This window comes from Ochotona curzoniae, unplaced genomic scaffold, assembly GCF_017591425.1.
Source record: "Ochotona curzoniae isolate NIBS_2020 unplaced genomic scaffold, NIBS_Ocur_1.0 contig_908, whole genome shotgun sequence".
Taxonomy (NCBI): domain Eukaryota; kingdom Metazoa; phylum Chordata; class Mammalia; order Lagomorpha; family Ochotonidae; genus Ochotona; species Ochotona curzoniae.
The window spans coordinates 17,340,524-17,365,880 of record NW_024466607.1 but is presented as its reverse complement, the minus strand read 5'-3'; the positions used below and the strand labels follow the sequence as shown (position 1 = coordinate 17,365,880).

The 25,357-nt window shown below is 57.6% G+C and overlaps 2 protein-coding genes across 2 annotated transcripts in view; one reads left to right on the top strand and one right to left on the bottom strand.

The window, feature by feature from the left end:
• The first annotated feature begins 250 nt into the window (after positions 1-250).
• On the top strand, positions 251-8,506 carry BAP1 (BRCA1 associated protein 1). The gene is made up of 17 exons (XM_040994592.1): positions 251-356; positions 460-489; positions 617-671; positions 1,516-1,648; positions 2,057-2,176; positions 2,562-2,623; positions 2,718-2,860; positions 3,105-3,183; positions 3,553-3,676; positions 3,962-4,109; positions 4,476-4,660; positions 5,107-5,240; positions 5,811-6,289; positions 6,381-6,541; positions 6,765-6,857; positions 6,939-7,011; positions 7,216-8,506. Exons 1-17 carry the CDS (start codon positions 320-322, stop codon positions 7,347-7,349), a joined length of 2,190 nt encoding a protein of 729 aa, XP_040850526.1. The 5' UTR covers positions 251-319; the 3' UTR covers positions 7,350-8,506.
• Positions 8,507-8,900: 394 nt separating this feature from the next.
• The window catches only part of DNAH1 (dynein axonemal heavy chain 1), a 56,446-nt gene continuing 39,989 nt past the window's right edge, over positions 8,901-25,357 (bottom strand). Inside the window, exons 48-77 of the mRNA XM_040994591.1 lie at positions 24,699-24,895; positions 24,155-24,290; positions 23,270-23,478; positions 22,835-23,006; positions 21,849-22,040; positions 21,470-21,580; positions 20,733-20,918; positions 20,307-20,498; positions 19,633-19,800; positions 19,343-19,534; positions 19,112-19,243; positions 18,618-18,743; positions 16,644-16,763; positions 16,393-16,542; positions 16,128-16,288; positions 14,999-15,224; positions 14,697-14,892; positions 14,354-14,505; positions 13,647-13,843; positions 13,289-13,433; positions 12,922-13,080; positions 12,700-12,831; positions 12,207-12,377; positions 11,934-12,113; positions 11,684-11,860; positions 10,993-11,163; positions 10,697-10,827; positions 9,836-10,187; positions 9,492-9,726; positions 8,901-9,030 (exon numbers count right to left, since the gene is read on the bottom strand). Of these exons, the coding sequence (XP_040850525.1) occupies positions 8,909-9,030; positions 9,492-9,726; positions 9,836-10,187; positions 10,697-10,827; positions 10,993-11,163; positions 11,684-11,860; positions 11,934-12,113; positions 12,207-12,377; positions 12,700-12,831; positions 12,922-13,080; positions 13,289-13,433; positions 13,647-13,843; positions 14,354-14,505; positions 14,697-14,892; positions 14,999-15,224; positions 16,128-16,288; positions 16,393-16,542; positions 16,644-16,763; positions 18,618-18,743; positions 19,112-19,243; positions 19,343-19,534; positions 19,633-19,800; positions 20,307-20,498; positions 20,733-20,918; positions 21,470-21,580; positions 21,849-22,040; positions 22,835-23,006; positions 23,270-23,478; positions 24,155-24,290; positions 24,699-24,895 (5,190 nt within the window). The 3' untranslated portion in view covers positions 8,901-8,908. The remainder of the gene's footprint in view (positions 9,031-9,491; positions 9,727-9,835; positions 10,188-10,696; positions 10,828-10,992; positions 11,164-11,683; positions 11,861-11,933; positions 12,114-12,206; positions 12,378-12,699; positions 12,832-12,921; positions 13,081-13,288; positions 13,434-13,646; positions 13,844-14,353; positions 14,506-14,696; positions 14,893-14,998; positions 15,225-16,127; positions 16,289-16,392; positions 16,543-16,643; positions 16,764-18,617; positions 18,744-19,111; positions 19,244-19,342; positions 19,535-19,632; positions 19,801-20,306; positions 20,499-20,732; positions 20,919-21,469; positions 21,581-21,848; positions 22,041-22,834; positions 23,007-23,269; positions 23,479-24,154; positions 24,291-24,698; positions 24,896-25,357) is intronic.

Below are 25,357 nucleotides of genomic sequence, written 5' to 3'. Positions count from 1 at the left end.
TTCCTCCTTTCCTCGCCCGGCCCACGCGCCCCGCCCCGCGCATGCGTGCCCGTCTCTGGGCGCGCGCCCTCCGCCACAGCCCGGCTCGCGGAAAAGAAGCCCAGAAGCGGGCGGGGCCGTCGCGCTGCGGTGACGTCGTGGCGCCGGCGCAGGCGAGTTACGTGTTGGGCCGGTTGTCTGTGTGTGTGTGTGTGTGTGTGTGTGTGTGGGGTCGAGGGGGCCCCGGGGGCTGTCGGGGGGGTGGGGGGGAGCTCCCGGCGGGGGCGGCGGTGGGTCGGGAGGGCCTGGACATGGCGCTGAGGGGCCGCCCCGCGGGAAGATGAATAAGGGCTGGCTGGAGCTGGAGAGCGATCCGGGTGAGGAGGGGGCCGGGTGGGCCAGGGACTTGGGGTGGGGAGGCCGATGGGCTTGGGGCGCCCCTGGCTGATCGCCCCCGTCTCCTCTTGTCGCCCCACCCAGGCCTCTTCACCCTCCTGGTGGAAGATTTCGGTAAGAGCTTCTCCTTGGCCGCCAGATCCGGGCTGCGCGGGGGGCCCAGCCCTGCGTCCTCGCTCCTGGGCCTGGGGCTGCCCTTGCAGGCTGCTTTTTAAAAAATTTTTTTCCCCTCTCACCGAAGGTGTCAGAGGCGTGCAGGTGGAGGAGATTTATGACCTCCAGAGCAAATGCCAGGGGTGAGTGGCTGGGCGTCCGGGCGCCCCTTGCACCCAAAGCAGTATCAGGAATCCCTAAACTCTGGGTACGGGAGCGTCCTGTGCCCCATCGTCCCCCTCCCTTTCCTTGCCTGCCTTCTGATCAAGTTGCTATTTTGTTCTGTCTCGGTTTCCTTTTGTGTTTTCCTTCAGGTAGTAACCCTGCCCCCCTGATAACCATCAGCTGCCTTTTCAGAGCTTGCAACCGGAAGCCCCTAGCAGTGGGAAGCACCCCTCCCCCAGGAATGCCAATTAATTACAATATGCCCACGTGTGCAGTGGCTTTACTCCCTGAGTGTTCTGCATGCATCAAGTGTGGGTTGCTGTGTCCCAGACCCTTTCTGGGTGCCCATTTATTGTGGTCTTGCCACAGTGGTACTGCAGGATGGCCCAGTGACCAAATGAAGAACTCTGCCCTGTGACTCCCTAGGCAGTGAGGGGCTGCCTTGCGTGTGCATTACTGGGGTGCAGGCTTGGGTTTACATTGAGAATGTGTTTCAGTCAGAGCTTTTGTTCTGGTCTTCTTGCGTGGCTTGGGCTGTGGGTGCCAGATATTCTCTTCCCTTCTAGAACCATAAGCTTTCATAGGGAGACTGGGTGGGCTCCTGGAGCACCACAAACAGAATGGATATTTGTCACCACTTGTGGTGGCTTCTGGGTTTTGAGGGCTCAGGGCTGCTTCTGATGCTTTGGGACAAAGCCTGGTGTGGGGAGGAGGCAGATAAAATCATGTCAGGGGCTCCTGAGCGAGGACACAGTGCAGAGGAACGGAGGGAGAACAAAAACAAAAGAAGGTGTTGACGGCCTGCACCCTGTCTCTCCCCAGCCCTGTGTATGGTTTCATCTTCCTATTCAAATGGATCGAAGAGCGCCGCTCCCGTCGCAAGGTGTCTACCTTGGTGGATGACACGTCCGTGATTGACGACGATATTGTGAATAACATGTTCTTTGCCCACCAGGTTGGCTGGTCTCTGGGTTGTCAGGAGTGGGAATCTGCCATTTTCTTGGCAGAAGAAGAAGGGAAGAAGGGAAGAAGAAGGCTCGATGTGGGTGGGGAGGGAAAGGCAGGAAGAGGAGAGAAGCAGATTGGGGGTGGGGGAGGGGGTTACCAAAAGCCCCTGGCAGAAAGAACTGAGCTGTTTACTCATACAAGGAGCATCTTTAGAGAAGGGGTATGTTGGATTTCTCTGTCCTTGACCCATGCACCCGGCGCTCATTAAATGAGCTGGTATTGTGAAGGGAAGGGGCATTGATGTGGGGTGTCCTCCCTATCTGTACCCTCTTTCCCACTTGAGCATGGGCTTGTGGGAATTTGGGGCATGGTGGAGGGGCACGCGGTCAGAGGGTGACACCTGTTGCTTTCACAGTTGATCCCTAACTCCTGTGCCACCCACGCCCTGCTGAGCGTGCTCCTGAACTGCAGCAATGTGGACCTCGGGCCCACTCTGAGTCGCATGAAGGACTTCACCAAAGGCTTCAGCCCCGAGGTAGGCTGCCCAACCCTTAACTGTGGCTCACAGCTACCTCGGCTGCTGGTCATGCCACCACGTGTTGTCTGGCACTTCCAGGCCGTTTCTTCTATAATTCATGTCACATGGGATCCATAGATTAGGGGTTGAAGGCAATTGGTTCAGGAAGGGACTTTCCCTGGTGGCAAATGTGACCCCCTGTGTCCCCATTTACTCTGTAAGGCCTGTACAGGACATCTCTTTGCGGCTCAGAGCTCCATCCACTCCCCCTAGTCCTGCAGGCCAGTCTGTGCTGTCTCAGATTCTTCACACCCTCCAGCCTGCACACTGGAGCTTTGCCTGTTACCCGGAGTATACCCCCTCTGCCCTGAGTTTTGACCTGGCCTGGTTTTCTTCCCTCTAGAGCAAAGGATATGCAATTGGCAATGCCCCAGAGTTGGCCAAAGCACACAATAGCCATGCCAGGTGTGTTGGGAACTGTGGTAGCCCATTGATGGTAGGGTGGGGGTGGAGGGGAGTGTCACTGGGGGGGTGGAGTCTTGACCGTGCCCTTCCCCAGGCCTGAGCCACGCCACCTCCCTGAGAAACAGAATGGCCTTAGTGCCGTGCGGACCATGGAAGCGTTCCACTTTGTCAGCTATGTGCCCATCACAGGCCGGCTCTTTGAGTTGGACGGACTGAAGGTCTACCCCATTGACCACGGTACGTACCCGGAGTCAGTGGTTTACAGGGTTAATCTGCTTCCCTTCTTGGGGAGCTGGGGCTCTGGCTGTCAGCTACTGATGGGGGACCCTCTGGCAGGGGGTGGAGTGGGCCCTGAGAACATCAACCTCTGGCTTCCCTGACCCGCTTGGGGCTCCCTGGTTCAACTCTAGCTTCTTTCACACCTCTGGCCTGCCTAGACTTAGATTCCTATCTGCCGACTCCTCGTCTTGCTCTCCTCCAGGGCCCTGGGGAGAGGATGAGGAGTGGACAGACAAGGCCCGGCGGGTGATCATGGAGCGTATTGGCCTCGCCACAGCAGGGTAAGGGCCCTTGGACTGCCTGACCCTGTCTGACCCTTTGGGGGAGGCAAGTGACTGGGTGCATTTGGCAGAATCAGACTTAGATTTTTGAACCTCCATCCACTTGCCATTTTCTGCCTGGGCTCTTTGTGGCCTTCTCCTGGAGGGTTAGTGGAGGGGTGGCTCGTCTCCTACAAGTAACCCCTCACAGAGCTCTTGGGAAGGCACCAGCACCAGGTGCTTGGGTGTGCCAGTCTGCCCACCTGTTAGGCTGGGGCCTATACCTCCAGGCGCAGATGTGATAGCAGGGAGCCCTGCAAGGATATGTGTCTCAAGATGATGGTGCGGACGGGGTAGGACCCGCTCTCATGGCTGTGCCTGTGACCTCAGGGAGCCCTACCACGACATCCGCTTCAACCTAATGGCAGTGGTGCCCGACCGCAGGATCAAGTATGAGGCCAGGCTGCACGTGCTGAAGGTGAACCGACAGACAGTGCTGGAGGCCCTGCAGCAGGTGGGTGCCTCCACTGGCCACCACTCCCCCGTGCTGTTAACACCTGTCTGATCCCCAGGGCACATGCACTGTGGACCTGGGCTTCAGCTTACCAACCTTTCTTTTGCGGCCTCGGTAGGAAAGCTGGGACTGTGGGAGTGGGGATGGGAAGAGGAGTCCTGTGTACAAGTGGGGTTTTGGTCTGGCTGTTAGATTTCCCATGAGTGAGCATATGGGTCAGAGCCAAGGCCGTTGGGCGTGTCCTCAGCCCTTCACAGGCTCCTGAGCCTTCCGTTCTGTTCTCAGCTGATCAGAGTGACTCAGCCAGAGCTGATTCAGACCCATAAGGCTCAAGAGCCACAGCTGCCCGAGGAGTCCAAGCTAGCCACCAGCAAGTCCCCTGCGGGACTGGAGGCAAGCAGGGCCCTGGCATCCACTGATGGCACCCACACAGGTACTAGGGGTTGCCTCTGGGACCTCAGGGCTACCCCTTGTAGCTTGGACGCAGGGGGTGGAGGGGAACGTAGAGTGTGCCCTAAGGAGGGGCACCTGGAAGCATCTGCCCTTCTGCATCCCTGAGCCCTGCTGTGTACTACACAGGTCCTTGCTTTTCTCAAGAAGTCTTTTTCTTTCTTTTCACCTCCCTACTCGCCCCCCCCCCCTTTCTTTTCCTTGTCTTGCTGGGGGACCTTGACTTAGAGCTGATGCAGCGGCTCCCTAGGAAGGGAAAAGGGTGGGGCACAGTACTGTGTCACAGGACCAGGGACACAGGTTGGGGATCCCAGTGAAGATCTTATCTGTGCCTCTCATCCTGTCTCAGACAGTGCAGAGGAGGTGGCTGGCTCATGCCCACAGGCCCCAGCCCACAGCCCTCCTGGCAAACCCAAGCTGGTGGTGAAGCCTTCGGGGAGCAGCCTCAATGGGGTTCCCCCCAACCCCACCCCCATTGTACAGCGGCTGCCAGCCTTCCTAGACAATCACAACTATGCCAAGTCCCCCATGCAGGTAAGTCGGGAGCGCCTTGGCAAAAGTCCCTCTGGAATGCTTTGAGAGGCCTCACAGTCTCCCTATGTATGGTTTCCCAGTACCTGCCCTCTGCCTGGGCCTGGGTTGGCATGCCCTGCTGTCTGCTACCAAGGTTCCCTCAGTGTCAAGGACTTATTTGGAGAGCCAGGGAGTTCTCGGGTCACAGGGTTATGGGGGTGAGCAGTGAGGGCCTGTTCCTTGGCATGGTTGCACTGGTTGGGTTCTGCTGGCAAGCGAAGGGCGTATGTCAGGGCCCTGCATGAGCCTCAGTAGACTTCTGGGAGGGGTAGGTGGACAGCAGCTTACCAGGGCTCAGCAGGCTCATCGTGGAGAGCCACATTGGCTTCTTCCCACTCTGCTATGCCAAGCAGGGGTTGGGCAGTGCCTGTCTGTGACTGCCCTGATCATGATGCTGTCTGCCCCAGGAGGAGGAAGACCTGGCGGCGGGGGTGGGCCGCAGCCGAGTTCCAGTGCGCCCGCCCCATCAGTACTCTGATGATGAGGAGGACTATGAGGATGACGAAGAGGAGGAGGTGCACAACACCAACTCTGCCATCAGGTCAGATCTGGTTCTGTCAGAGCAACAGGTTCTGGGCTGCTTGGATCCCACCTCGAATGTTCCTCCCCTGTCTTAGAATGCCTGTCAGCAGCAAACACTGCACACCTGTAGGGTGCAGGGCCCAGGGAAGGCAGACGTGCACCAGCTGACTCCTCCTCAAGAAAGCTTTGGTGGGCAGAGAGGAAGGCTGTGCCCCTAAACACACCCCACCTAACCATACATGTACTGGGCTGTCCTGCTGGCAGTGGCCCTGTAGCTGAACCTTGGCAAGGTCAGGTGGGACAGGGATGAAAGAGGTGTTGGGAGTAGCGAGGCAGCTTTGCTGGAAGACACAGGCTTGGCCAAAGGCCAGAATTAAAGCCCCTGGAACGGAGGAAGTGTCCTTTGGGGATAGTTGGCTACAACCACAGATCCCACAGGCACCGGGTGTGGCATGGCTGAGTTAGGGTGCTCGGACCACATGCCAGGAGCCTCAGGGTCACCCAGAGGCCAGGATGGGTTCAAGGCTTCTAGATACTGCTGGTATGATTACTTGACCTCTTTTGGCTCGCCCCTTCTTGGGCCCCACAGATACAAGCGGAAGGGGCCAGGGAAGACAGGGCCGTTGAGCGGCTCCGCGGACGGGCAGCTGTCAGTGCTGCAGCCCAACACTATCAACGTCTTGGCCGAAAAGCTTAAAGAGTCCCAGAAAGACCTCTCGGTTCCTCTGTCCATCAAGACCAACAGCGGGGCTGGAAGTCCAGCAGTGGCCGTGCCGGCGCACTCGCAGCCCTCCCCAACCCCCAGTAACGAGAGCACGGACACAGCCTCTGAGATTGGCAGCGCTTTCAACTCGCCCTTGCGCTCGCCCATCCGCTCGGCCAACCCGACACGGCCCTCCAGCCCCGTCACATCGCACATCTCCAAGGTGCTGTTCGGAGAGGATGACAGCCTGCTGCGGGTGGACTGCCTACGCTATAACCGTGCAGTGCGGGATCTGGGCCCCATCATCAGCACAGGCCTGCTGCACCTGGCAGATGATGGTGTGCTGAGTCCCCTGGTGCTCACAGGTAGGCCCTGCTTTGCTCATTGCCCACTCGGTGCACCCAGGCAGGAGGGAACAAATGGCTATGAAGTGGGTCTTGGGCATTCTCTTCACAGAAGGAGGAAAGGGCTCCTCGCCATCCATCAGACCAAGTCAGGGCAGCCAGGGCTCTGGCAGCCTGGAGGAGAAGGAGGTGGTGGAAGCCACAGACAGCAGAGAGAAGACCGGGCTGGGGAGGCCCGGTGAAGCCCTAAGTGGAGAGAAGTACTCGCCCAAGGTGAGCCCCCAGGACTTTGTCTTCTATTCTTGGCAGTGGGGCAGGCCTGGGCCACTGCTGGCTGGGTGCTTGCTGGGGAGACTGGTAGCTTGGGGTCCAGTGCTAGGAAACCTTGCCCGGGTAAGTGGTAGCAGGAGCCTTAGGGGGTGTCTCTGGCCACCTCTTGGTGGGGGGACATTGGTGCTGGTGGCAACCTCAGAGAGACAATACTCGATTTTGGCAGGAGCTGCTGGCACTGCTCAAGTGTGTAGAAGCTGAGATTGCTAACTATGAGGCCTGTCTCAAGGAAGAGGTGGAGAAGAGGAAAAAGTTCAAGGTAGGGACTTTTCTTCCAGTCTGGTCCTCTGCCGCGGCCAGGCTCAGCCAGCGGCACCCTCACCCTTCCTCTCTCCCCCAGATTGATGACCAGAGAAGGACCCACAACTATGACGAATTCATCTGCACCTTCATCTCCATGCTGGCTCAGGAAGGTCGGTGACCCACGGCTCGTCTTGGTGGCATGCCCTGCTGAGGACCATGTCCCTCAGGTTCCCTTCCCTCACGCCCGCCCCCAGCAGACTTGGGGGACACAGGAGAGGTCTGTGACATCCTTGGCTCCCAGTTGGAGGCTGTGACTAATGAGTAGATGTCTGCTGGGCAGCCAGCCACCTGCTCAAGGTTCTCCGCCCCCACAGGCATGCTGGCCAACCTGGTGGAGCAGAACATCTCAGTGCGGCGTCGTCAAGGGGTCAGTATCGGCCGACTCCACAAGCAGCGAAAGCCTGACCGGCGGAAACGCTCACGTCCCTACAAGGCCAAGCGCCAGTGAGGACTGCTGGTCCTGACTAGCCTGCTCTTGCCGTGTGGCCCTCCCCGGGGTCCCCTCCCTGCCCACTCTCCCTTGTCCCAGTATTACTGAATGGTTCCAGGCCTTGAGCTTAGGCCCCGGGGAACAGGGGCCAGGCCACATTAATGCCTGGGACCTGGCAGGGGCAGGCCAGCCCCGAGCGTCCTGGAAGCTGCAGCTGGAGTGGGGACACAGTGGGTGCTGCGCTTCCTCCACAGCCGGCTGTGGAACATCAAGACCCAGCCCTTCTGCCTGGGCAGCAGAACATATATTTTACATATGGAAGACGTCTATTTTTCTGGGCTCCACCTCATCTTGCCACCGTGTTGACACAGCTGGCTTCCCAATGGCTCTCTCCCAGCAACTGTCATCTGGTGGACCCAGGTCCCTGCGTCCCTTTGTGGTCCTAGGTGCAGAGCCTGGGGAGGCAGCAGCCCTCTGCTCGGGCTGCAGCTGCCAGCTTGTCCCTGTTGTGAGGTGAGGAGGTCTACTCTCTTCTTTCCTCTCAGGAGGGAGTGCCAAACATGGAACTGCCTGCTGGGCTACTGTGTGAGTGGGGTGCCCACGCAGCTGCTGGGCCCCGCAGCCTGAGCAAAGAGCAGTGTTGGAAAGATCTGGTGGTCTGTAACCCGTCCTGGCTCTAGCCAGGCTGGTGGTGACCAATCTCTGAAGCAGGGCTCTCAGGTTCTTGGCCTTCAGTGTTGGGTCTGGCGCTGGGCTTGCCTGGGGCCCAGAGGAGCCTCCCCTCAGTATTACCATGTCACTGACTTAGAGAGGGCAGAGCTGGGGTGCTTGCAGGAAGCGGATGCCATGCCTCTCTCCCTGCTGTGCCAGCTTCCATGGCCTCTGCAGGGCACTCAGGGTGGGGCAAGCAGGAGCAGGCCAGGTGGCTTAGGAGCGCCTGTGTTCCCTGAGGGCCTGATGCCAAGGGGCAATGGGCTCAGCACTGGCTGCAGCTGAGGCCCCAGCCCAGCCCCGGGGCCTCTGCCCGATGGCTTTCTGGTCACCCCAGTAGGTCCCTTGTACATAGTGACCAGGGGACTCACAGGTGTGATGCTGCCTCTGGGTTGAGTGTGGCCTGGCCCTCGGCCCCTACACATACTGGATCAGTGAATGAATAAACTCTTTTAAGAAACGAACCTGCCTGTGGTTGCTGCCCCCGAGGGGAGAAGCGCACTCCTATCCTTCTGGGCCAGAGGCCTTTGGGGCCCTAGGCCTGGGAGTAGAGGGCCTGAGCTGAAGAGGAGCTTCAGGTAAGGACAGTGTAGGGGCTGGGTTCCTAAGAACTTGGTGCTCGGTGTGCTCTCCTTGGAGGAACACAGGACAGGCAGGGTACATGCACTTTTGTTGTATTGGGATAGGCACAGCAGGCCAGAGCTGCCACCTCTCACCTCCAGCCCTTGCTGATTGTATTCTTTTCTGACGCCACTGTAGCCCCAGCCCTAGCAGAGTTCTACAAAGGGGCCTCATGCATCCAGCTAAGACACAACCGGACTTTGTGGAAAACCCAACTTTAATGGCTCCAGCCCTCCTGTCTGGGACTAGTAGTCCAAGGCACAGATGAGTGCCACACCACGCTTTATCCAGTGTCGCTGGGGCTGGTTGGTGGGGATCTCTACAGCAATAACGTAGTTGGTGGAGTGGCCTGTGGTTGAGAGTGTTCCTGGAACAAGAAGCAGGAGGCTCGGGCTGGACCCCATCCCTGCTACAGCAGGGAGGCTAGGAACAAAGGTAGTGAGTTTAGCACACAGTTGGGAATGGGGATGGGCTCCTGGCCCAAGAAACAGCCTGCCTGGGGAGGGGTCTAGGCTCAGGCCTGCCTGGTACTCCCTGCCACAGTAGCGATGGAAAGAAGGACAAGAGAGGGGACCAAGCTATGGGCCTCAGTTGTGCCTTTGAACCCTCCTAGAAGCAGGTTGGGATTCCTAGGTTTCAAGTGGAGCTGCTGAGAGAGGCAGAGTGGTGAGAGATCGGCCTCAGGCATTAGCTAACGTGCCTTCCCCTGGCCTGGCTATGCCCTGGCCCAGGCCTCTGCCAGCCTTTCTGTTCAGTTAACCTGGACTAGTCTAAACAGCTGTCTGCACCTACACCTGGAGTATAAGTTCTCTGCCCCAGGCCCCGTACCGGCACGTGTCAGCGTCTTGTAGATGGGACACAGGTAGAAGTCCTGGCCCTGGGCCTTGCGGTTGGGCACTGGCACAAGCCAGATAACAGCCATCTCTGTGTACAGCTCCTTAGGCCGCGACTCAGCCAGCTGGAAGGCCACTGGATCCCATCGGGCACCTTCCAGGAATAGTCCATGGATGTAGCATCCCACTTCGGGCCTCTCCTTAATCTCTGAGGGTGACTGGGGCATCACCTGTGGAGGACACCAAGAGAACCCACTCACTCAGACCCAGTACCTCCCAAGCACAGCTACCTGCCTACCCCCAAACTATCTTGTGACCCAGCCCTGGCTGCACCCATACTTTGAAACTAAAGGAGATGGTGTCGATGGAGATGATGGACTTGCGGGCAAAGTTCTGCAGCGTGCCTGTGAGGAAGGCCTGTGGGAAGAAGAAGCCACTGATCCAGAAAGTGGCTGGGATGCCCCCCTTGATCCAGGCCTGCAGGAAGTCCAGGCGCTGTAGCAGATCCATGACCCACGAGGACAGTGGCTTGAGTGATGGGTAGGCCTTGGCATTCCAGAGCTCGGGCACGGCGTTGTTGTAGAGGCTGGCTGCCATCAGCTCCAGCTGTGAGGACATCACCACCAGCCCCTTGAGTGCCTTGAGCATATCTCGTAGAGTCTGTGTGATCACCTGCAGTAGCCGGTTGTACCTGTGGACAGGAGCGAGATCGCATGCAGTCGGAGCTGGGGACAGAAAAATGGAGACTGAGGGCACAGGGCCAGAATGAAGCAGCCTGGGCATGAATCTCACTCCGGCCTTTGATAACTGCTGACACTAGGTCACAGAACCCTTTGTGGGCCTCTGATTACTTCTCTAGAGGTAATGCGAATAATGAAAATAAAGCTGAATCACAGTGGACATGTACATAAGGGCTGGCCACAACACAGGGCTCATGGCATCTCCTGGCCTCATTGTTTCTCTCCAGTGTGGAGGGTGCTGGCTGGGCGCTGGCTGGGCGCTGGCTGGGCGCTGGCTGGGCGCTGGCTGGGGGCTGGCTGGGGGCTGGCTGGGGGCTGGCTGGGCGCTGGCTGGGTGCTGGCTGGGGGCTGGCTGGGGGCTGGCTGGGGGCTGGCTGGGCGCTGGCTGGGCGCTGGCTGGGTGCTGGCTGGGCGCTGGCTGGGTGCTGGCTGGGCGCTGGGGTGCAGCCAGGGGCATTACCTGATGACCTCTTGAACTAGCACTGTGTTCATTGACTCTTCATACAGCACCGGGTATTTGGCCATCACCTGCTGCAAGTTGATTGGCTCGGGCACCCGGAGAAGGATATTCTGGGCCACACTCTGCACTATCTGTGGAGGCAAAGGTCAGTGGGAGTCAGGGCAGGCCCTGCCCCTGCAACCCCACCCAAACCCCCAGCCCTGAGCACCCCCAGGATTTCCCACAGGGAGTCCCTTCTCCCAGGACACAGACATCATAGTTCTACTCAGCCCTCAGCCCACTTGCCCACTGCCCACCTCTTCCCGGCTCTGGCCACCCACAGAGGATGACTTAGGCTGCAGCTGGACGATGGTGCTGAGAAGGGCAAAAGTCTCATTCTGGGCAAAGGTGATGTTGGCATTGTCGTGCAGGCCGAAGATCTCAGGAATGTCATTGAGCGGGAGGCTCTTGATGTAGGATAGGTAGCCCTAGGGAGTAAGAGGGTCAGACCGAAGCCCCATGTGCACCATGTTCACCGAAGTTGAGAACAATTCCTCCTTGTCACAATTCCTCCTCATCACCCTGGCTGTGACCATTAGACGTTCCTGTGTGGTTCTCTGGGCTCTGTAGCCTCTGAAGCCAGGGTGGTATGGCCCTGGCTTCCTTCCTAGCCCCCATGTCACTGCTATCCAGCTCTCTGCTGTTCTTTGCAGCTGCTCAAGCCTGTCAATACCCCACTGCCACAGGCCCTGCAAAGCACTGATGGGCCACCCACCCCAGCCTTTGCTCAGGATTTCACCTCCCACATCCTAGAGGAAGCAGCATTTCCTCAGGGGTCCCCCCATCTGTACAATCTGGGTCAGGTCACCTTCTGCCCCAGCTGGCACTGACTAGTTATGCTTGGACCCCACATTCCAGGTCCCGGGCCTGACCGGCTGCCCTCACTATCAGATGGGTGAGTCCTTCCATCCTGTCCACCTGCTCCAATCCCTTGGGGGGCAGGCTCACATTGAGGTCATAAGTGGGCTGGATCTGGTGGTAGATGCCCGAGGCACTGTAGCTATGCTCAGGGTGCAGCACAACAGGGTTGTAGAAGTCCTCGAGGATGTTCATGACACAGCGGCGGTCCCAGTCATCTGTGACACGGCCCCCATAGTTGATCTCCCCTGCTGTATACTTGAGGACCTACCGAGAGGAAAGGGTGGATGGCTGGATGACCCCCATAGGACCCCAGCCCCCAGCCTGCCACCCAGCCCACCTTGTAGGGGATGTCCTCGTATTCGTCCAGGAACATCTTGAGCTGGCTGATGCAAATGCGCAGGTCCCCATCTGTGAACTCGTAGGGGATGTTGAAGCCTAGGGGCCCAAACTTGCGCCGTTCCAGCATGTTCCCATGGAATAGGCAGAGTGACAGCAGCAGGGACTTAAACTCCATCACCTGTGTACCATGGGAGAGGCAGGGGGAAGTAAGAACGAGGGAGTGGGGACGGGCAGAGTGCACAAGCACCAAGCAAGTGAGCGTGTGTTTCACCTTGTGACACGAGTTGAAAAAGTCATCACTGAGGCTGCTGTAGGACTTCAGGAGGTTGGCCTTGACGCCACGTGGCGGCTCAATGGTCATCTTGGAGCCATTCTGCAGGATGGACACTGGGAACCTGCTGCTGGGCAGGCTGGTGAGCCATAGGCGGAAGTCTCGGTGCACCTGGTGGCCCCGGGACCCTGTGAGTATCGGCCCTTATATCGAGTGTCCATCCCAACACCAGCTTCCCTCCTCTCTGAAGAGGTATGGGGGCCTGGTGCCTGGCCTCAGCCTGACCCCACCCAAGGAATAGGCCAGGCAAGGTTATGTGGATAACTGGGCAAGCACATGGGTGAGATGCTTGCCAGGTGGCCTGGGCCAATCTATCACCACCTGTGCCAGTGACTCGGGGGCACACCCAGCAGTCTCCGGGCCCTGGCCTGGGCTGAGGGCCTGCGGGAGTTGCCCCGGAGGACCTGCGGCAGACAGAGGGGGTGAAGTGCACCTTGTCAGGGTTGATGTGCTCGATGAGGCGCTCCAAGGTTGGCATCCAGCTCGGTGCCAGGTGGCAGTTCTGGAAGAATACCCACTTGCCCCTCTCTGTGGAGCTGCGCATCATGGCTTCTGCCTGAGGGCCCTGTGTGGGGAGGGAGGCAGCACAGCAGCCTTGAACATGTCAGGGCTGCTGTCTACCCTCTCCCCTGCTACCTTCCTGCTGGGCCCTTACCTGGCCCTGGCCTAGGGAGATGGCAGAAAGCTTCTTGGAGAACTTCATCTCCTCGGCAAACTTGTAGAGGTCGGCAGCAGGGTCTGTGCCGGGTGACAGCACAAAGATGAGGGGCGTGCTGGAGTTGGAGTCTTTGAACACCGCTGAGAGGTTCGCTGTCTGTAAGCACAGGCAGGGATGTGGAACCCACCAGCGCGGGCATCAGGGCAAAGTAGAGGGTTCCTAGGGTGGGGGCAGGGGAGTCGCATGCTTTCTGGGAGGGCCTGGAACCTTCCAGGGCTTTGTGGAGGTGGGCAGGAGACCCAGCCTGGCAAAGGCTAAATGGTGATCCAATTGGGTGTGGATTTGCTCAAGGTGCAGTACTCGCCTGGGGCTCAATGAAGCGTGGCTCCAGGTTGGTAGCTACAAAGTCCTGCATGGCATTGGTGACCTTGTCTCCACGTAGACAGCGCAAGACCAGCAGCTTCTGGAACTGGTCCAGGTTCTGGTCCCAGATGCCCGGCAAGGCCTCCCTGTGGCAATGCCCACATTTCCCTGAGATTGCTGGCCTGTGGGATGCTACTGGCCCCAGGGATGGTGCCAGCTGGACAGTAGAGGCAGTAAGGTGGATGTGCAGGGTCCAGGCTCAGGGCAAGGAAGTACAGCAAAGGCGCAGCCACAGAGGAGGTTCCTGGGGTCTCACTCCCTTAGTGGACCCACTCTGCAGTCTCTGGCACCCGACTCACCGGTGGGGCTCAAGGCTGTCAAAGATAACCCGGAATTCTGCAAGGTGCTTCACAAAGTCGGAGGAGAAGGAGGAGAAGGCTGGCAGGTCGGAGAGTGCGAGGATGTCCCGCCAGGCTCGGTCTGATAGCCAATCTGGCGCAGGGTTCTGTGTCACTATCTGGATGGAGCCCCCTGATAGGAGGTAGCGCCACTCGTTCTGGCGGGGGACAGAGTTAAGTTGGTGGCCAGGCCCTGGGGCTGGCTCCTGCCTTGCATCCCACCCAGAAGTGAACTACTAGCTGGCCCTTCACAGAGCAATCAAGTGGCTCTTAGGGATGGGATAGAGGCTCCCGTGACCTTCCAACACTGGCCTCACTGTCCTGGCAGAGTACTTCAAAGCACCAGAAGGTACCCAGGCCTTCAACAGAGTGGGAGCTCCTGGCCAAGCAGGCAAGGCAGGCTCCTATGGCCTGGTCCTGGGGGGCAGGGACTCTGTGTACACCAGCACAGCTGAGGCTCCAAGAAGACCTGAGCTTGAGGCCTCCATGGCATCCAGGTCTCCTGGCTGTTTATAGCCAAGGAGTTGGTGGCTGTGGCCTTCTGCCCCTTTGCTTCTCCTGTACCTTCAGGCTGGGCTTTCCCTCACTTTCCAGTCTACCTCCTAGGCACCCCCCTGCAGCCGGGCATCCCGAGGTGGTCTGTCCTGGTCTGGCTGCCCACTCTGCACCTGGTTGATCTTGCCCTCATTCATCATGATGCGGACACACAGCAAGAAGGCAAACATGAGCTTGTGTTTCTCAAAGAGGCTGCGGCAGACATTGCTGTAGAGGCTGTAAGTCAGGTAGCGGTTGATGTTGGCAATGCGCTTCTTCAGGTTGTCTGCAGGGTAAAGGGAGATGAAGGAACAGCCTTGGGGCACAGCCCAGCCTGGTCAGTCTCCCCTGCAGCCACAGGAGCAGTGTGAGGCATCCATTGAGGCACTCAGTAAAGGGCAGAAGAGAACCTGCCAGCATCATGGCAGAGTCTGCCCTGCCATGGCAACATGTCTATGTCTGGCAGGGCCTGCCTACCTGCCCTCTCTGAGTTGGAAATGCCGGACAGGAAGATGTTCAGAAACCACTCGAGGGAGTACTGGTACATGGGGTCTACATTGGCCAGGTCAGACACGCAGAAGAAAAGGATCTGGGTTCGGACAGCCACAGGTATGTACTCCATGCGGGTGAGGTCGATGTTCTTCTCCGTCTGCTCTGCAATCCTGACTTTGGCCTGGCAGTGCAGGGCGGGTAAGGATCAGATTCTGGTAGGATGGCCCAGAATGGCAGGTAGAGATGAGTGGGACCAGGCCTGGGTGGGCTGGGTGGTGGCTGCCAACCTGGATCTCAGCAGCCTTCATCTTGGAGGCCTCCAGCACCTTGATGAGCTCCACGTCGTCCACCGGGTTGCCTTTGGAGGAACTCAGCCGGTACAGGATCTGGTCCTCAATGTCCTTGAGCTCCTGTCGCATCTTGGCGTTACTGATGATCAGCTGGTTCTTGGCCTCCTCCAGGTCAGGTCGTTCTTCAGCCACCACCTGGCCCAGCAGCTGGTCCTCTAGGCCGCTGCCGGAAACAGGGCACACCGTGTTGGTGGCTCCAAGGAAGGCCAGCCATGGCCCTGCTCACCTATCAACCTGTGTCCTGGGGCCAATGTCAGGCTGGGAGGCCTGGGCTTGGGCCACAGGGCCAGGACAGGGCCTGCTATCAGAGTGACGGGAGACACGTGATCTCCTGGCATCTCCCCCTCAGCAGGAGGGGCTCCAAGTGACCAGTAGGCTGGGTCTTTCAAATATTCATACTCCAGATCTATACAAAGGCTCATGGTAACACAGAAATGAAGGTATTGGGCATAGCAGTTACATCCACACATAGTACATCCATGCTCCACATTGCAGTGTCTGGATTTGTGTCCCCACTTTGCTTCCAATCCAGCTTCTTGCTAATGCACATTCTGGCACGGGGAGGCAAGAGGTGATGGCTCAAGTGATCAGCTCCCTACCACCCGTATGGGAAAGACCTCAATGGAGTTTGTGGCTCCTGGTCCAGCTCTCATTATGTGAGCATCTGGGGACCAAACCAATAGATGGAAGATCTCTAACTGCCTTTCAAATAAATTAAAATTTTATTGAAAGGAGATATGCAGGTGTTGGCACTGGAGCAGGCCTGTGGGGTGTGGACTCCATGTGGGTGATCTGAGGGTAGAGAGCCTGGCTTGTATGCCATGCGGGACTGAGCTAAAGGAAGTGGGGCTGGTGCTGGCCAGGAGACTGGAGGGACCTCAACCAGAGGGAGGTCAGACTGGATTAGGGTGGGAGTTCTCAGTTGGGGGATGGTGGTAGAGGTGAGATGTGCAATGCCAGAGGGCCCAAGAGGAAGCTGGGGTTGGGTCTTCCAGGGGAGAGCCCTGGCTTGGGGGCTGACAAAGGTTGAGCTCAGGCTCAGGGACCCCGAGGGGAGGGAGCTGACCTGGGCGACAGCGTGAAGTTGATTATGGTGAGCTTGGTGGAAATCTCGGGTGTGTAGTGTGGGTTAGGCAGCTTGGTGGTGATGTACATCCTGAAGTCCTCGTGGTAGGGGATCACCATGTCCCCCAGTTTTAGCACTGTGTTCCCCTGCTGCTTGTAGGTCTGCAGTGAGTGGGGAAAGCAGGCTCAGCTCATCCTATACAGTGTAACAGGGGAGGGACCCACTCCCCATACAACCTCCCCACCACTGCCCCCCAGCAGCCCACCTGTTTGAGCAGCACAGGCTCCAAGGCCGGATCCAGCTCCTCGCCCACATTCTCCAGCAGACATGGCTTACCAAAGCGGATGGCGTTCTCCATGCTGCGGAGGAAGTCGCGGTCACTCATCTTGAACACGTCTAGCCCATTGTCCTTCTCCTGCAGGGGAAGAGGGTCAGGTGGGGTGCTGGGCTTGGGGTTCTGCTGCCTCCACCCTGCACCTGTAAGCCTGGTGCCCTGCACTGGGCAGGGGAGCTCACCATGTTCTTTATCCATTTGTTGGCCTGGCCCTGAGGGTCAATGAAATGGGTCCAGCGCTGGGAGAACTGGTTGATGACGCCATTCTCCACTGACAGCGTATCATTGGGGAGGCCGGCAATCTGTAGGAGCACAGGACTGTCATGTGTACAGGGTCAACTGGGCCAGCAGCTATTCACAAGCTCGTGCTTTAGCTGTGGTTGTCCTGCCCCATGCTGCAGCAGGTGATCCCATGGCACATCCAGGACCCTTGACCTCAGTCCTGCCCCTGTTCTGGCTCCTGACACCCTCTTTCATGGGGCTGACCAAGTCCTCACCACCTTCATGAGCCCACACCCTCTTGGGGCCTCCCACCTTCACGCATGCTCAGTCTCAGTCTCCTGTTCTCTCCTGCCTCTCAGTATCCACTTCAGATGTGACTTTTTTTTTTAAAAGATTTATTTCTTTGAAAGGGTTATAGAGAGTAGGAGAGAGAGAGGGAGAGAGATCTTCCATCCACTGGTTTACTCCTCACATGGCTGCAATGGCCAGGGCTGAGCCAAGCTGAAGCCAGGAGTTTCATCTGAGACTCCCATGTGGGTACTGGGGCCCAAACACTCAGATCATTCTCCATTACTTTCCCCAGGCCATTAGCAAACAGCTGGGTCAGAAGTGGAGCAACTGGGACTTGAACTGGCCTCTATGTAGGATGCTGGATTTGCAAGCAGCTGGTTAGCTTGCTGGCTCTAAGGTGTGATTTTATTTTATTCTTTGTTTCTTTTTTTAAAAGATTTATTTATTTTTATTGGAAAGGTGGATATACATAGAGGAGAAGAGCCAGAGAGGAATGTCTTCTGTCTAATGGTTCTGTCTTGGTTCACTCCCCAAGTGGCCGCAATGGCTGGAGCTGAGCCAATCCGAAGCCAGGAGCCTCTTCTGGGTCTCCCACACAGGTGCAGGATCCCAAAGCTTTGGGCCGTCCTCGACTGCTTTCCCAGGCCACAAGCAGGGAGCTGGATGGGAAGTGGAGCTGCCGGGATTAGAACCGGCGCCCACTGGGATCCCAGGGCGTTCAAGGCGAGGACTTTAACCACTATGCTATCATGCTGGGCCCTTACTCTTTGTTTTATTGGAAAGGCAGTCACATATACACACAATGAGAGAGGGGGATTTGCATTAATTACTCCTCAAAATTCCCTAAGAGTTATGGCTCACCAGCCTAAGGCCTGGAGCCTGGAACTCCACTGGAGTTTCCCACAGGGGTGGCAGGGGCCCAAGTACTTGGGTCACCAGCAGTGGGACTCGAACCAGGCTCTCCAACATAGGATGTGAGAGTACCAAGCAGTGGCCTAACTGCTGTATCACAACTCCTGCCCATGTTTCTTGTAAGGAATCTTAACATTCGTCATACTAGGCACTGTTCCCTAATTCTACCCCTTAAAAGTACTCCTTGGATCAGTTGTGGCATAGTAACTAAAGTTCCCACCCATAATGCCAGCATCCAATACGGGTGCCAGTTCATGTCACAGCTACTCATTCAGCTCCTGGTTAATGTGTCTGGGAAAGTAGTAAACACAGTACAAAAGTTTGGGGCTCCCCTACCCAAGTGAGAAAGCCAGATGGAGTTCCTTCCTTCAGCCTGGTTCAGCCCTGGCCATTGTGGTCATCCGAGGAGTAAACCAACAGATAGAAAATCTTTCTCCCTCATTTTCTCTCTTGCTCTCTATACTTCTGCTTCCAAATCAATAAATGTATCTTTAAATATATACCTGTGATGTACCCTTAACCTCCCTCCCCACCCTTCCCTAGCATCTGTGCCACACATAGTGCATCTTCCTCCCTTCTACCCACCACCCCCTTGCTGGGCCTGGGAGGCTTCTGGCAAAGTGTCTCTGAGCTCTTGCCCAGGAAGGTGGGTGGGAGGAAGGGATGCAGGAGGTGTGGACCAGCCCACACTGCAGATGCAGCTTGGTCACTCCTGCCTTCGAGGTGGGCACCTGCCACGAGCGGATCTTCACAGGGTTCCCCAGTGTCCCGATCAGCGTGGGCTCCATGGTATGTGGGACTTGGTGGATCGTGAGCTGCTTTACCCACTGGTCGTAGAGCGCTGTGCGGTACTGGCCCTGGGGAGACACCAAACTCAGGGCCACCCCCACCCTTGGCGTCCCCAGTGTCCTCCCTGCCTCCAACTATAGCCCAGGACCTGGTGGGCAGATGGAACAGATGACCTGCACTCGGGGTGACCTCAGCCCATCAGCTGTGAAACAGGGGTTAATGCCATCACCATCCACTGTCAAGGGCGGCTGTGAGGACTGAATTGGGTCCAGAGACAAAGCGTTCAAACAGGGCCCAGCATACAGGAGGGCAGGAAGTAGAGAGCTCTTCCCTTTCCCCACTAGGAGGCCCTGGAGTACCAAAGCTGGGGTGCCCAGCCCCACTCCGTGAGTGCCCTGCTGTGTTCCTGGTGCATGTTGAGCGAGGAGCACCTCACCGTGAAGGGGCCAAGGTAGGCTACAAAGCCAGCAGCCAGCAGCACATCACCGCAGATGTTGCTGAGTGTGTGCTCTAGGTTCTCCACCGTCTCCTGCCAGCGCACCTTCTCATCTGAGAGCCCGTTGATAAGCTGCAAGGGTGACCTCGTCAGGTGGGTTCCAGGCCTACTGCCCCCACAGCTCTACCCTCCCTGCCAGGCCCTGAGGACTCTCCCTGGGCAGTGGTGCACCTTGTCAGCCCGGCCAAGCCGCTGCTCGCACTGCTCACACTTGAGCTCCAGCTCCTCCTTCTTGGCGATGCACTCTTGATACTTGGCCTGGATCAGGGCAATGCCATCCTCCACCTCGTGCAGGCGCTGCTTGGCCTCCTCTAGGATCTTCTGTGTCACCTCCAGGTCGTCCTGGGCCTCCCGCAGGGCTTGCTATGGGTGCAGAGTATGGGATGGGGGGCTGGTTTGCTGAGTTCCCCACCCCGCCAGGAGCAGGGGAATCTATCCCACCAGTTCTCCTTGGTCCTCACCCGCTTGGGCTCCACAGCCTTGGCCACAAAGTGGTATTTGTGCATGGCGCGCACCCACTGGCAGATGGAGGTGCAGGCCTTGGACACCTTGGCAATAGCAGCTGGCTGGAAATCCTCATTGTCAATGTATGGTTGGATGGCTTTGATCACCGCCTCCCCAATGTTGTCCTGCGTGGGAAGCATGGGCCTTCGCAGGCTGCTTTCCAAGGAGACAGGGAGGAGAAGAGCTGCCCAGGGCCACCCTTAGCCTGCTTCTGTGCCCCAGACCCAACGCAGGTCTTCAAGGTGTCCTCCTTAAGGAGCAAACACAGGCCAGAAAAGCTGACCAGAACAGGACCTTCTGTATCCCCAAGATGATAGATAAATGATGAGCAAGTCCCACCTGGGACAAAGGCTCAGGATTGGAAAACACCCAAGGCCTCGTTTTCAAACTTGTGTAAGGACAAGTGGTGTCACTAGCAGGTGTCAAGATGGGATGCAGCCAAAGGAGAGAGGTAGAGTTGAATGGATGGTCACAGCCTTGGCCAAGGCCACAGGGAAGGCATAAGAACAGAGCCCCAAGGCCCAGGATCCCAAGCAGTAGATCTGTTGCTGCTGGTAGGAGAGGGAGGCAGAGACAGGATGTGGAGAATAGCTCCCAGCTCCTCTCCAGCTGCCCTGCAGGCCACACTCACCTTGTCGAACTTGAAAAGGCTCTCGAGGAAACGACCAGGGTCCTGCAGCAGCCCCTTGCCTGGCTCCCAATAATCATCCACCTTGGAGCCCGGCCTCTCCCCAGGCACCTTCTTGGGCTTGATGCCCTTCATGATGCACACGGCTTCAATGACCAGCTTCACGCCCAGTGGCGGTCGCTGCATGGCTCGCACCTGCAGGCCAGGTGTGGATGGGCGACAGGGGTAGTGGGAGAGGAGAGGGAAACTTATTACTGAGGGCCAGTGGACTCATGCAAGAGGATGAGATAGGTAGCCAGGGTCCAGCCCTGGTTGTGCCCTCACCTCTGCCCCCCGCCACCCCCAGAGAATGCAGAGAAGGGATTAAGTCCCAAGAAGACATCAGAGGGTCACAGGAGACAGTGCCAGAACATGTCCCTGGCTGCCCACCTCAGTCACATCACTCTTGTTGAGGTTGCGCAGGCTGGCCAGGGCCATGTCTAGAGCTGGTAGCGCCTCTTCCAGATCCTTCTGGGCATCATCGGCAATAGCTTGGGCCTTTGCAGCCTTATCCTTGGCCTTGATCTCTTCTGCCTGCACTGAATTCCGGGTTTCCTCAGCAATGGCCGTATCTACCTGTGGACAGAAGACAGGGATGGCCCCACTGGCAGCCAAGGAGAGGGACAACTGTTCCCTCTTCTACCTGCCTCTCTTCTGTACATCTCGTCCTTCTCCATTGGGGGAGTATGGAAATGAGGGTCATCTCAGCTGTGACAGGCTACAGAGGGGTGGGAATTCTAGAAGCCCCTTCCTTCTCCTGAGAGCTCTCTATGGGCCTGGCATAGGGTTCAAGACAGGGTTCCCAAACTCCATAGGGCACCCAGAGTGAGGCAGGGAGAAGTATTTTCTCCTTTTCTTCTAAGAAAGTTCTACAGTGCACTTGACTATGTGTGTGCCATGAAGCAGGTGTACCGAACAGACGAGTGGTGCCTACCATGAGCCAGGGAGCCCTCAGTCTAGATAGAATCTGCTCATCTGCCTGAGGCAGGCCTGCCCCTTGCTCTGCGCCGGGCTTGGCATAGCAGAGTCCTGACCCAGCATTTGTCCAGTGAAGCAATCATACAGTGGCTGACAAACATGTAGAGACCCTGCTGGCGGCCACCCAGATGCAAAGACGGGCCCCCAACCTTGATCTGGTCCATGGTGAGTGTTGTGTCCCTGGCTGCCTCCTCCAGCATGGGGCGCATGATCTCCAGCTCCTCCTGCATCTTGGCCACATCCTCAGAAGTGCGCAGGAGCTGGAGCAGAGAAGCAAGAGATATGACCCAATGGAGGCCATGGCCAGCAGTCTCAGTGGCCCCTGGAGTGCCTAGTGGCCACTCCCAGAGGAAGGGGAGGGTCCCTAGCCCTGGTTGTGTCCCCTGCCAGCATTGAGGGAGGAAGCTACTAGTTTACAGCCATGAGAGGCTGCAGCCTCAAAGGCCACATGGCTGGCCTGGCCTCAGGATTTGGCCCTGGAGTGGCAGAGCCACAGGCTCCCTCCCGTCCACCACACTGGGGGCCCACCTTGTCAAGCCCACTCTTCATACGGTTCTTGGCCGTCTTGAGCTCCAGTTTCTTCTGGCCAATGAGGATGGAAAAGATGTTGAGCAGCTCCAGGTAGCTCTTGGGGGTCACATAGTTATGGCGTGCCAACTCCGCCAGGTACTCAATGCACTTCTTGGCCACTGACTGGTGGATGTATACACAAACCTGGATCTGAGAATGGAGAGACACATGCTCTGACTGCTCTCCTTACAAAGATGGGGCACTGACGAGCTCCACAAAGTCACCACAGACTGGCCCCTTGGCAGGAGCTGTGGCCAGAGCTGCTGCGCCTCACACCCATTCCTCCCATGATTCCTGTGATCTGTAGGCCAAGAACACCTGTTAGGCAGATGGAGAACTCAAGGCCCAGGGATGACAAGGGACTTGTTCTAAGGCACAGAGGTAGCCTGGAGCACACACCAGGTATCTCCTAGCCTTCAATCCCATGCCCTGGTCAGAGCCACACAACCTGCCTCTCTCTGGGAGCTCTAAGGCTGTGCCCCTCTTAGACACTGCATCTGGGGGAGGGAGGGGCCAAAGCCTCAGCCTAGCTGGGTAGGGAAATGTTAGACTCAGTCCAGCACTTGGTCCCTGAGTGCCCTTCCTACTCTTGAACTGGACCAGACCAGACCAATTTAACCATTCCAGCCTGCAGCTATGAGGAGGGAGCAGCTCTTGGAAGAACATTTCCATGAAGCCCTTGGGGAGAAGGACAAACAGCCATTGTGTAGACTGGCATCCTGTTGCCATGACAACTCATGGTGCTTTGTTTTCCTCCCACCCCATCAGATAAGACAAATGAGAAAACTGAAGCTGACAGCTTATGCTGCCTGACCAAGGGTCTGCTGCCAATGGTGGTCCTGGGGTGCTTACCTGGGCCTTGAGGACCCTGAGCCTCCACCCCAAAACCAAGCAGTCATCACTCTGCCCCTGCCCAAGAGCTTGCCCATCCCCGAGCTACCTACCAGTCCTTCAACTACACTGACAGAGGCTTCCAGCTCTGGGATCTCATTCAGGAACATGGTGGCCACAGATTCCAGAGCCTCGGTCGGCCACTCATTAAACCAGTCGATGGTGCTGCAGTTGACGAGGGAGGGGAACTGCCGCAGGCGAGCTCGGAAGACCTCTCCGATGGGGCTGGAGAGCCCAAGGGTCCAGATCAGGCTGGGAGTGGGAACTCTAGCCTCCAGAGCCCTTCCATAGCCCTGTGTCCCGGCAGCTGAGATGCAACAGCACAGCAGCCAGGACCCACCCGAGGGCACCAAAGTCAGGACTTGAGGGGTGAGAGGAGGCATGGACACCTTTTCTCAACTTGAGTCCAAATGCCTTAGCCTGTGGCAGCCCTGGGCCAGCTCCCCACCCCACCCCATCCTCACCCCAGCCATGCTGGCTGACTGTACCTCATGCACAGCACCATGTGGATGTTGCTACGCACACGTCGGATATAGGCAGCCATGAGGTTGGCCTTGGTGGGCTGCAGGCCTTGCTCCTGGATGAAGGGCCGCATGGTGTTGAGGATTTGGTCCTGCTCATCCAGGGCATAGAGGTTGGGGATGTCCCCCGAGTTTAGGATGCTGTTGATGTCTTCCAGGAAGGACTCATTCTTGATCTGGAGAGAAATGGGGGTGGAGGAGACTTGGATCCGAGACATACACCTGCCTCTCAGGCAAGTTGTACGGACTGTGCTGCTGAGGCTCAGAAACGCCCAATCTCGTACATCAGCACAGGACATGTATGGCACATAACCACAGGCCTGTAGTGGGGTTCAGTGTATGTGCCAGGGCTACACTCAGAGATGGGGCCTTCCCTACATCATGTGACTGGGCCCTGGTCATTTTCCTAACCAGCCCAAAGGTTTCCCCAGGGAGCCCTGGGGTGGGAACAAGCCTGGGCCCAACCAGGCATCAGAGCTGCACTGTTTGTTGTACAGCCCCACGGCAAGAACTACTGCTTTACTTGGAGTCCTGGGCAAGGGTTCAGGTCTATGAACCCCAGAAGGAGCTGCCCCCCACCTCTGGGGAGGGCGTCCAGGGCACCAATCCCTGAGGCAGGAAGCCAGCAGCTGGTGGGTCAGGTGCTCGAGGTTTTTGCAGCCTTGGGGTATAGTATATACCTTCAACCCCCAGCTTTGAGAGGCTTCCCTGGCTGTCTGCTCCTAACCCAGCTCCTACCAACAATTCCACCTGACCCTTGGTGAGATCTGTCCCAGCCAATGGGCACGAAGGGACCCAGCCATGTGTCGGGGTGCCCTGGCACCAACCCAACACCGAGGTAGTGGCACCCACCTGGGTGTCAGCGAACAGGAAGGTGATGGGCATGTTCTGCAGGCCGGCCTTGAGCAGCACTTTCTTGATGTCATCGCGCCACTCAGTCATGCCATAGTTTTTAGACAGTTCGATCTGAAAGCACTCGTACTCCGCCCTGAGGGAGGCCGGATGAGGCTAGTGCTAAGTGGTTATCCTCCTGTCCCCCAGACACCTAGAGTGTTGCTCCCTTTTCAGGGCCCCAAACTGCTCTTTGCTCACAGTGTTCCCTCCACCTGGAATACCTTTCCTTTTGGTCCTTCCAGTTCATGTCTGAGGATGGATCCATGGACACCTCCCCTAAGGAGCCCTCCAGGATGCCTGTAGCTACTCCCCATAGCACCACAGAGCACGGCCGCTACCCTCCTTAGAGCCTGATTCCTGTTTGCTCTCCTTCCCGAAGCTCCCAGTCTAGGTAGGACAGCTTGGGGCCATCCCAGGCTTCCACCACTAAAGAAACCAACAAGGCTCCAACAGGATCACCTGCTCCTGGCTGCCCACTGCCCACTACAGCTGGGACCCTCACATGTGTGAGGCGAGCCGTGTGAGGGAGCTGCGGCCGCTGCCACCCACACCCAGCAGAAGCGCGTTGCCCAGTGCCTGGCGCAGCGTGCGGCTGATGCGGCAGATGTGGCTCATGGCATCCATGAAGAGGACCAGCTTCAGCTTGGCTGTGTTGATCTGGTTGTAGTCCTCCATGTACTCCTTGATCACCTGCATCATCTGCAGCCCAGAACAGAGACTGGAGGGTGGGCTCTCCCCAGCTGCAGGGGTCCCCCCACATCCTTTCCCGTCCTTGCCCCAGGCCTGTTTTATCCCTCCTGTTCCTGCATGCCTTGGTCACTCTGTGCCTGGCCAATTGACATCTCCCCCCACAGGCCCAAGTCTCAAACAGCCCCAGGCATTGATGAGCAGGCTCTTGGTCAAACCGTTGAAACATCACCCAGGTCACTAGATGCAGAGCAATTGGCACTGCCCACAGCTGCAGCCCTTAAACCTTCAGATAAACCCCATCACTCACCCCTCGCTGTGGGCAAACCCAGGGTAACCACCTCATTCTCACCCCTGCCTCCTTGCACAATTCCCCTGATTGATTCTGTGTACTCATCACCCAGACATGTAGAGCGATGGCTTTGGAGACCCAAGCAGACTCATCCTGGATATCTCTGGGCTTCTGCTGGCTCC

Coding starts and splice junctions, on each gene's coding strand:
- BAP1 (XM_040994592.1), top strand. CDS start 320: ATGAATAAGGGCTGGCTGGAGCTGGAGAGCGATCCGG. Junction 3,184..3,552: donor ATTGGCCTCGCCACAGCAGG/GTAAGGGCCCTT, acceptor CTGTGACCTCAG/GGAGCCCTACCACGACATCC. Junction 4,661..5,106: donor ATGCCAAGTCCCCCATGCAG/GTAAGTCGGGAG, acceptor TGTCTGCCCCAG/GAGGAGGAAGACCTGGCGGC.